We start from the raw sequence: 10,926 nt of genomic DNA, 5'->3' as shown, positions 1-10,926 counted from the left end.
AGCCTTTGCCGTGAAGCTGAAAATTGAACTCCAGTTTCCACCGATCCTCCTTCAGATGTTCCTGAGGTTAATTGAAGTCCACCTGTGGTGAATTCAGTGGATTGGACATGATTTGGAAAGGCTCACAGCTGCCGATATCGGTTTTTATTATTAACTAATTTGCAACAAAAAAAACGTTCATGTCGTCAACATGGCGTGCTGTGTTGTACAATTTCGAAGGGGGGGGGGGGGGGGGGGGAGACAATGTATGTAATCCATTTTGGAATACAGCTGCAACAAAAAAAAAAAGGTGAAAAAAGTGAAGCACTATAAATACTTTTCCGATGTACCATACATGTCATGTGCAGACTTTACGTGTAGTGTACGTATGTGTAACGTGTGATGCGTGTATGAAAGTGTTGCGAAATATGAATTAAATGTTTCTCTAGATGGCATAGCAGGCGTGAGCGTCATCCAGCACTTCCTGCCCGGCGTCTACGCTAGTGAGCATGCGTCGCATGCGGCGGCGTAAAGCTTCCTTCTCCGCAGTCCCATCCGCGGCGTCACGTCACCGATTACTGGGGTTGCAAAATCCTGGGAGTTTTCTTTAAACTGGAAACTTTCACGGGAATTAATGGGAATAAACCAGGAATTCACCAAATTGAAGGTTAGATCTTAATCGGGAATTGAAGTTGATATTGTAGCTATTCCCATAAATTCGCTTAACTTCCCATGGAAATGTACCTGAAAGTTTCCGGAAATGTAGTGGAAATTTTGCATCCCTACCGATGACATCACTGACGTTCCGGCAGCATGCCGGCGGACATCCTCATACGGGTTCAAGTGTGGAGGCGTGGCTAAGATTAAAGGTTCAGAGTGGACAAGTGATGCAGAATGGGCAACAGCCCCCGCTCAGGGCGGCGTACTCCACACAGCGTCACCCAGCCCCTCCCCCGTGGACGAGAAGGGCAGAGGCCCACCGCTGGGCGTGAAGGGGTCAGTGTCCGTGTCCGTCTCTCCCTCCGCCAAGTAGATGGGTCTGGGTTGGGCCCGGCCGCCCTCTCCCGTCCGGGCCCTGGCCGCCGAGCCGCCCTTCCCCACCGCCCCCTCCTCCCCGGAGAAGCTGAAGCCGCTGGGCGAGCGCTCCAGCTCCTCGTGATTGACCGACAGCAGCGACAATGGCGAGTCGCCCCCGCGCCTTTCCGCGCACCCTCCCGTGGTCCTGCCGCGCCCCCCAGACAAGTTCTGCAGGGAGCTGATGGGCAGCACGGTGGGGCGCGCCGTGTACGTGGGCACGGACGGCGGCGGGCGCGGTTGTCCGTGAGAGGGGCCGCCCCCTGCGCCAGCCGGTCCCACCTCGATGGCAGGCGACCGGTACGTTTGCTGGAAACTTTCACCATAGTTCAAGAAGACCCGGCGGATATCGCTACCTACTGGGGGGCGGCAGGGCTCCAGGGTCATATGGGCAGCGCCCGCTGAGTCCACCTGCAGGTGCTCGCTGTGCTGAATGTGCATGTCCACCAGGAAGTCCAACTTCTTCTCCATGTCCTCCACCTGAAGGAGGCAGAAAGCAGGGGTTCTCAAATTTTGGGGGTCCAGGAACCCCTTATAGAGGAAACATTTTTGTAAGGACCTCCTTAGAATCCTAACCCAAATGGACCTTTTCATCATGTAAACAGTAGGTACCAGTGTACCTCCTCACCTGTCTTTCCACACGCACAAATCTTCCCATCATGCTTTGGTCCTCAGCTTCTGCCATGGAGTGGGGTTTGGACAAGAAGGATTCATGCCTGTAACAGACAGACAGAGCGACACACGCACACACAGAGAGAGTCACTGATGACCTTAAACCTTGTTCTCGTGTTCAGATGTCAACGTTGAGGCTGGGGCCCACCTGGGGGACTGGTTGTTGGGGTAATTAAAGGGCGGCTTTACAGTTTTCTTCTGTTTGGGGGTGAGGGTGGCTCCGGGTGCCAGAATCATGTCGATCCTGAAAGGAAGGAGGAGACGTTGATGATTATGATGGTGAGGAGCTTCCAGACCATAGGTGTAAAACCCGAGGCCCGTGGGCCTATAGGTAGTGAATGGCTGAATTCTGCCATGCTAACAGCTAGCTAGCCTCAAGGCTAATGTCAGGTTAAGTCTGGACAAGCCAGTTAAATACTGGGAGTAAATTGTTGTGGTAAAATGAGCCTATTTTTGTCTAAAACAATATGCAAATTCATTAAAACGAAATAAAATACCTGTACAGCTCAGTTGCGCTGAGCACTGAGATTTCTAAGTGTCTTTGAACACATCACTTTTCCGTAGGTGCGGGGGGTTAAAGGGGGTTAAGTGCCAAGGCACGTCAAAGTGAGCGGCAGAGGAGGATGGTAGCAGTCGAAGGCTAACTTCTCGACCTACTGAAGGAAGGGAGAAGGTTTGTGTCTGTCGGCAGGCGTTGTTGCATAAAAGAATCTTTGGTCAAGTACATAAATAAAGATGAAAATAATATCAGGGTGACAGCTGTAATGCTCCGCAGTATATTCAAAATCGGCATCAACTTCAATGGTGAGTACCTTTATGAGTGAGTGAGTATCTTTAATGAATAAGAAGTGTGGGCCTGGGGAGATTCATACAGTTCTAATACATTGTATTGCGAGTTCAATCAATACAAAACTACATTCATATATACTTTGAAATATGTACCAAAAAAAAAAAAAAAAACGTGGCCGCCACTTCACCGATTTCATCTATTGCAGGGGTGGTCTGGAACTAGGGATCACCGGAGCCAAAATGCAAAATGTCACCCAAACTGTGACTGAAAAATCAAGGTGAAGTACCTTGACTTTACCAGCGCTCCCACTTCCAACTTTTTCCAGTTACGAGCCGTCACTTGGTCAATTTTTCACTTTATGCTCCGGGCCAAAATTTGAACTATGAGCAAGCTTCAAATACGCAGGTACGAAAAAGGTGGAGCAATTAAGGTACTGTAATGCCCTCGCATGTGGCCACGGAGAGCCACAGTCGCAGATGCACTTTCAGCCATTCATGGCCCTTATTGCAGATTCAGTGCATTGCGTTTTTTATGTATATTCATAACGCACATAGTTCACCATATCGTGGGATGCTGAGTGTGTGCTTTAATTTTTGCCGGTGGTAAAACATTAAAACTGTAATTAAAAAAAAGAAAGAAAACTTAATTCAAACACGTATTCCAATAAATAAAAATGTGCATAGCGTGCAGGACTACTGTACAGTACTCTATGTTTAACAGTTTTAAAGGTGTTTAAGAGTAAAGAACGTGTAGAGGTGTAAGAGTATCGTAGAGGTATACAGGAGTCTGGGGAGGTTCATACAGCTTTGAAATATGTATAAATAATCCCAAAAATATGCGGTCGATACTTTGCGGATTTCCCCTATTGCGGGGATGGTGCGGAACGGTATACAAAATGAGGTGCTGTAGGCCGCAACTCACACCCAGATGCTCACACGCTGACTAACCCACCACCTTGACTCCAGATCCTGCTGTCACTCACTAGGCCACGCCCCTTGCAGGCACGCATCTCACAAACAAATACTACAGTGCCTACAGTAAGTAAGCTGTACAATCAGTTTATTTCTTTCCAGTGTGTTTTATTATGTTTTTATACAATACAGTGCTTTTTGAAAACATTTAAACGTCGACAACTCTAAAGTCAACGTACCACTGCATGTGTACAATTTTTATTTTTGGTCACACCCTTAGAAATGTTTGAGAAGGTTCCTTAGAGCTGCTGCTCACCTGGTCTGGAGGTACTTGATCCTGCAGAGCATGTCCAGATGTCCAGCGGAGTACTGCTCGATCACGTCCTTCACGTCGTAAGGCCTCAGCGTTTCCTTGAAGCGCTTCTTGTTCAGCAGGAACGTCATGATCCTGAGATACACACAAAGATATTGAACATCTGACCTTTGTTACGGGAGAACATCGAAATGGGAGCAGCAGGTGTGCAGACCTGACGGCCCTGATGGCCAGCTTCAGCGTGGGGATCATCTCCTCCAGCAGGATATCGGGCGGGAAGCCGCGTTCCTCCGGGACCACTTCAGGAAGAGATGCTGCATCTAGGGGAACATTTAATTCGTATGTCAATACAATGCTGACAGGACCACCTGTGGAGAGCTTCAAAAAAAGACCTGGAATTAGCAGGTAAAACAGTGAGTAATGCACTTCGCTGCCATGGCCTGTATGCAACGCTCACCACGCGAGACGCCAATGCTGAAAGAAAAGCATGCCAAAGCTTGCTTGAAGTTTGCTGAATGTCATTTGGACAAGCCAGTTAAATACCGGGAGAATATAGTCTGTTCTGATGAGAGCAAAATTGAACTCTTTGGGTGCCATAATGCACTGCACATCACCCTACAAACACCATACCGACAGTGAAGTTCCGAGGTGGGAACATGATGGTGTGGGGCTGTTTTTTTGTTTGGGGGGGGGGCAAATGGTACTGGTAAAGTTCACATTATTAAAGAAGGAGGGATGACTCAGCTAATCTGATAAATACAGCTGCTAGAATGGCCCAGCCAATCACGTGACTTGAATCCAACTGAAAAGCTATGGAAAGAACTGAAACTCAAGGTCCATAAAAGAAGCCCACGGAACCGTCAAGATTTGAAGACTGCTTGTGTGGAGGAATAGGCCAAAATCACACCAGAGGAATGCATGCGACTAGTTTCTCCATACAGGAGGCGTCTTGGAGCTGTCATTGGCCTTTGTACTAAGTGTTAAATAAATACCAGTTGGTGTGTTAAATACGTTCTCCCTGTGTCCTTTCACATTATTAATTTTTTGAGCTTATTTGTTCCACTTTCTTTGTATTTATGGATCACTTGGGTTGTTCCCAACATCTGGAGAAATGTTATTTTAATTTTATTTCACCTTTGGAAATATATGTAGTGAGAAGAATGGTGACATGTTGAATACTTATTTCAGCTGCTCTGTGTGTGTGCGTGCGTGCGTGCGTGTATATCAGCCGATTAGTCTTGATGTTCTTGGTAGGAATGTTTAGCAGTGCTGTGTTGAGGTCATCCAGTAGGGATTCTGACAGTTCGTCTTTCTTTTCGTTCTTACGAAGATCGTCTTATTATTGCCAGATGGCACCCTACCCAGGCAAAGGAATCAAGAGTCTAGAATTAGCGTGTTGAGCAAGGGTGCTTTCTACACACATATGTAATTGATTTTTTCCCACTCTGCTGATATTTTTTCCCAACGCAATATATTCTACGATGGGATTTAGCCACTGATTGATGTTAATAACTCGTTTGTTTTCCCAGTTTAATAGAATCGTTTTCTTCGCGACGAGTCGTGATTAAAAATATTTATGAGGAACGTCGATTATGCTTAAGTCGCTCAGTATGCACAATCGCAACGGCTTGCTGCATACAACGCTGCTGACTATTGCTGCTGCATATACAGTATAGTGCAGTTATGACAGACTGCATTCATATGAACTATGCAGTATTAAAGATCATACGGAGCTAAAACGCTACTGACTATTCTCACTGCTTTTGTTGACATACCTTCAGAGCTCTGCCTCAGCGTGGCCGCCCTCATGCGGAAGGCGGTGCGGAAGCGTTCACGGTTGCTGAATCCGGCCGGTTTGGGCTCCTTGGAGGGACTGTCCTCAAGCGCCTCGGCATTGGCCGCCATCTTCCTGCTCGCCACCACCGCCACGGCAGCCATCGTCGGACGCGCGTTAGGAAGGCGGACGCGGTCCAGCAGTGTCATCTTCTGGCTGGTGGACGACATTGTCATGGTTACAAACAAGACCACTGGGGACGAATATGGGATGGAAAAACTTAAGTTGACTTCCAGAACATCAGAGAAGACAAAGGGTATAACTTATCTTTTTATTTGCAACCTCTTCGCTCCTCTGTTTAGGTGTTAGCTCCCCCTACACATAGTGACTTGTAAATACATGTATTACTGTGTATTACATGCATTGAATAATGTAAAAAAGACTTAAATTGAATACGATAGATTTACACTATAATTGTGGCATTATTAAGAACAACTCTTTCCGTATAAAAAATTGTGAAAGTCGTTCCTTGCTACTTGCAACTTCACCACATCATGGTTTTTTTTCATACTTATATCAAGGATTATTCGCTATGTCGTGAGATTTTGTGGTGATTTTTTTTCTCCTACACGGACTAATGTGACTGCAAACACATGCAGCAATAAGTGCCAACTAGGAGGACCGAGTGCGTAAAAGATGGAGAATGTAAAAAGTTTGGGATCGTTTCACACTTAACAAATAAAAGAAGTTAAAGTTGAATCTGCCTTTTGTACAACTGGCTTAAGTTCCACAACTGCATGTCTACAGTAACACAAACATGGTTAGCTAATTTATTATAGCCTACCACTGCTAGTTCGAACAAACTGTAATCCATAACAGGTGGTTTGGATAGAGGGAAGATGGAAACAGCCGCTGGTGCCCTTTCAATTGCTTTATTGAACCAACAGTAACAAAATACAGTAAACACAACACATTCTTAGACAAGCTGCAGATGGCCTCAACTGATGCAGACTGGCGAATGTTTAACAGCCAGCTAACTCGATACTCTCATTCGCTGACTCCCACGTCAACGGGTCAGGGTCAGACCTGCCTTCTAAAGGCACACACGCATTCAACGGCACAAATACTACAGTGTAGAACTGGATAATGGTAACCCCCGATATTCCCTGCACCTCACATGCACATATTTTGGTATTATATGCATTAAGTTTTAAAAAACACACACACGCACACGCACACACACACACACACACACACACACACACACACACATAAAATAAGTAAATATGTAGTCACTACTTTGCAGATTTTGTCTATTGCAGGGGTGGTCTGGAAGATAATCCTCACCACAAATGAGGGATTACTGTATACTGTATATCTTATACTGCCGTTAAGTGACTAAGGTGTGCACACCAGAAGGCGCGGTACAATCTCCATTGAATTGAAGTGGGAAAAAAACTGAAACTACGATTCAGCAATTCCTCTGAATCGATTCACCTCCTGGCCAGTGAGGGGCTTTTTGCATGTGATTTGCGTTATATGGACGAAGGCTGCAGTCAACCAAAACACAACAAAATGGCGTCCAAAGCAAGCCCCAGCGGCGTGACGCCAGCGCCTTCAACTTTTTGGATTCAATTTGGACTCGAGAATCCAAAACACAGGAAATAGACAAACGTAAGGTCTTTTGTAAGCTGTGGCAGGACGTATTTCCAAGAAGAAAGAAAGAAAGTACTATTTAAATTAACATAGATTTTACTTTTTCAGTGCCAATACAGAACTGTCATGTCCAGATGCACAAATACGTTATTACTGTCCAATTGTTTTATTTTCAGACGTTTTATTGCTGGGAAATGTGAGATGACATACCACATGTATATCGAATCAAAATTAATCACGACCTCAAGAATCGAAATCGAATTGATTCACAATGTAAAGAATTATAATCAACTCGAATCGTGAGGTTCTTAACAATACAGTCTTATTAAAGAGTGCTATTTGTCTCATTAAAAAAAACACATGACTATTTCTTTGGAGGAGATTGGAATGGATTTCCATTCATTTTCATGGTAAAGGCGATTTGAGATACTATATCTACAGTGGAGATATTTTCGTTCTGTGAGATTTTTCTGATGTCAAATCTGGGCCTTGGCTCATAGAAGTTTGGGCAACACTGAGCGAAGGCCATTGAGGAGCCAAAGCATCGTGGAACTTGTTTATCTCTTTGAGGGACACGACAATGTGGCTTGGCAGCAGGATAACACTTGAAGATCTTTTCTTTGTCAAGCGATTATTTGGCTGCGCAAAGCCAAGAGCAGTCTGGGTAAAACAAGACCGCTGCGAGTGGGCGAAACCCGACACCAGGAGGACGCTTCTCACGCACGTCAACAATGTCCGCCTCTTTGTGTCTTTGTAGCGGAAGAAGGAGAGAGGCCACAGAATGGCGGCTTCAAAAAGATGACGAGAAGATTGTCCGCTCCTTGTGGGGACCGACAAAACAAACAACCGGACAACCCGAAATGTTTGTTTTTCACTGAAAGGAAGTGAAAAGGTGGGCAAAAGTATTGGGACACCGACCTACCTCGTTTCACTCTATATGCCTTGACGTCAGCTTTGTTGACCAGTTTGTTGTTTGTCTATATGTGCCCTGTCATTAACTGGCGACCAGTCTTTTTTTTTTTTTTGGTCTCGATGTGGAAGACTGTTGACCAGTACATTAATTTGTCTACTGTTTACAGTATGTGTCATGACATTGAGTGACGACCATTCCATTGTTTGTCTATATGTGCCCTGCGATTAACTGGCAACCAATCCTCTCATGTCATTGTCTGTATGGCCCTAACACTGGCTGGTGACCAGTCCATTTTTCATCTATAAGAACGTTTGTCCTGCAAAGTGTCATGAGTCGTCCTACCTTGCCATGACTTCCAGGTGGTCCTTCCTGCATGGACACAACGGAGACAAAGCTAAACTTGTAAAAAGGGACAGAGGCGAGTGACAACTTACAACTTACAGCACACAAAAAAAAAAAAAAAAAAAAAAAAAAAAACATGATATGGCAATGATTTGGGAAGGTGTGACATGGGACTCGCCTGAAACACGGGAGCGAGATGATGGTTTCGTAGAACCTCCACGTGGCGATGAGGTCTTCCCTGATTGGATTAGTGGAATAATAGCGCCACGCTGACTGCAACACACACACACACACACACACACACACACACAAGTGGGCGTGCAGTGTTAAACTGTCCAGTCGGATGTGTGCGGGTGAGCGGGTGGGCGGGGCCTCCTCTCACCTGGATGAGCCCGGCGGCCGGATGGCGTCTCTTCTCAAAGTGTTTTTGTCTGTGCTGCTCCTGGACCTTCAGAGCCAGACCAGAACCCAGGATACCCTGCATCATCAACGTGACATCATCAACGTGACATCATCAACGTGACATCGTCAACGGGACGTCGTCAACGTGACATCATCAATGTTCACCGTTACGTACTGCAGGCAGAGCGAAGAAGGAGACGCCGATCAGAGCAAAGGTTCCGGCTAAAAGTCTCCCCGCCCACGTCTTTGGCGTCTTGTCACCGTAGCCGATGGTGGTCAGCGTGATCTACGGCATGTCCGACGCAATCTGTGAGACGTCCGTCCTGTCCTCCACATCGGCGGGTGGCGACGTTACATACCAGCCCCCACCACAGTGCGTCCGCGTAGGTGTCGAAGTCCTGAACTTTGGGCTGAGCGGTGGGGTCGTCCTGGTTGGACACGTCCACCGACACGTCGTCTTTCTCCACCAGGTAGACCAGGAAGGACGCCAGGATCAGTGACAGGAAGCCGATGTACCAGGCCGTGATCAGCTCCTATTGTGAGAACACACACACACACACACACACATATATATACATATACATATATATATATATATATATATATATATATATATATACATATATATATATATATATATATCGCTAAAAATTTCAGTGGTGTGTGAGAGCAATTCAGTAGTTTGGTGAGAGTGTTTCAATACAGTGTGAGGGAAAAACAATTCAGTAGTGTATGAGTGTTTCAGTTGTGTGTGCGTGTGTGTGTTTGAGTAGTATTTGCAAGAGATAACATTTTTAATAGTGAGTGAAAAAGCATTTCAGTAGTGTGTGTGTGTGTGTGTGTGTGAGCTTTTCAATAGTGTGTGGGCCAAAAATTATTAGTGTGTGAAAGTGTTTCAGCCGTTTGTGAGAGAACATCTCAGTAGTGCGTGTGAGAGCGTTTCAGTAGTATATGTGAGCGCTAAAAATTTCAGTGGTGTGTGAGAGCATTTCAGTAGTTTGGTGAGAGTGTTTCAATACAGTGTGAGGGGAAAACAATTCAGTAGTGTATGAGTGTTTCAGTAGCACGTGAGAGATGATGTGAGCGGAAAAAAGTTCAGTAGTGTGTGTGAAAGCATTTCAGTAGTGTGTGAGCGGTAAGCCTGAATTACGTCCCTGACAACCCCTCACATGACACATCAAGCGACTGCTTGTGTTATCTGCTGCCATTTGCCTCCACTCCCACCCATAGGGGGCGACATGTAAGTCCCCATTGGCTTCCCGTCCTACCTTACTGTGCGCGTAGATGGCCGAGCCGAGCAGCTTCCAGGTTCCTCCTCTGCGGTCCATGCGCAACATGCGCAGGATCTGCAGGAAGCGCAGGCTCCGCAGGGACGTGGCGAGTACGTTGCCTTGGTTGCGCACCACCACCACCGGCACCGACGCCATCAGAACGAAGATGTCTGACCGGGGAGAACATCCCATAATATCACAAACATTATTAGATAGTGAGTAGGGGATGAACAAAACGCAGCGACTGCATTCCCAACGATTCGCAAATTCCCTCCGGTACTCGCTAATCACTACAAGTTGATTAGGGAGCACATCTAGCTTTTAAAGGCACGTGCTCGTGTGAACGGCGAGCTCAAGTGGACAAATAACTGCACCTCTCTCAAGTATCACATGTGCTGTAGATATTGATGTGCATACAGTATGGAAAACTTTCAAATTAATAATAATTGTGTCGTAAATAATCGGTCACTGCTTTGAAACTTTCTTCTATTGTGGGGGTTTTCTGGAATGTAACCCCCGAGATAAACGAGGGATTACTCCACTCCCTAAACCCTATAAAATGTCAAAATAGATTTACAATATTTTTAAAGTATGAAATGAATATGGTTAAAAAAAAAAAAATTTTAATCGAAAAAGTACCTAAAGTTGAAAGCAGATCTTTACATACACTATATAAAAAGACGCACATGCTTTCCCCCCCCCCCCCCCCCCCCCCGTCATTGTCTGACATGAAATCAGACTAAACCTTTCCTGGACAAGGTCAATTAGGATTACCAAAATTATTTCTATTTGCTGAATGGCAGAATAATGAGAGAAGGATATTTCTCGG

General features: G+C 45.7%; 1 protein-coding gene across 1 annotated transcript in view; it reads right to left on the bottom strand.

Annotated features, from left to right (window-relative positions):
- Nucleotides 1–357: 357 nt before the first annotated feature.
- Nucleotides 358–10,926, bottom strand: part of kcnq3 (potassium voltage-gated channel, KQT-like subfamily, member 3) — a 36,073-nt gene continuing 25,504 nt past the window's right edge. Inside the window, exons 5-16 of the mRNA XM_061693696.1 lie at nt 10,095–10,267; nt 9,186–9,359; nt 9,002–9,112; nt 8,807–8,902; nt 8,599–8,697; nt 8,425–8,447; nt 5,515–5,729; nt 3,954–4,059; nt 3,743–3,874; nt 1,874–1,969; nt 1,682–1,769; nt 358–1,533 (exon numbers count right to left, since the gene is read on the bottom strand). Of these exons, the coding sequence (XP_061549680.1) occupies nt 892–1,533; nt 1,682–1,769; nt 1,874–1,969; nt 3,743–3,874; nt 3,954–4,059; nt 5,515–5,729; nt 8,425–8,447; nt 8,599–8,697; nt 8,807–8,902; nt 9,002–9,112; nt 9,186–9,359; nt 10,095–10,267 (1,955 nt within the window). The 3' untranslated portion in view covers nt 358–891. The remainder of the gene's footprint in view (nt 1,534–1,681; nt 1,770–1,873; nt 1,970–3,742; nt 3,875–3,953; nt 4,060–5,514; nt 5,730–8,424; nt 8,448–8,598; nt 8,698–8,806; nt 8,903–9,001; nt 9,113–9,185; nt 9,360–10,094; nt 10,268–10,926) is intronic.

This window comes from Phycodurus eques, chromosome 13 (assembly GCF_024500275.1).
Source record: "Phycodurus eques isolate BA_2022a chromosome 13, UOR_Pequ_1.1, whole genome shotgun sequence".
Lineage (NCBI taxonomy): Eukaryota > Metazoa > Chordata > Actinopteri > Syngnathiformes > Syngnathidae > Phycodurus > Phycodurus eques.
This window is presented reverse-complemented; position numbering and strand designations above follow the sequence as displayed.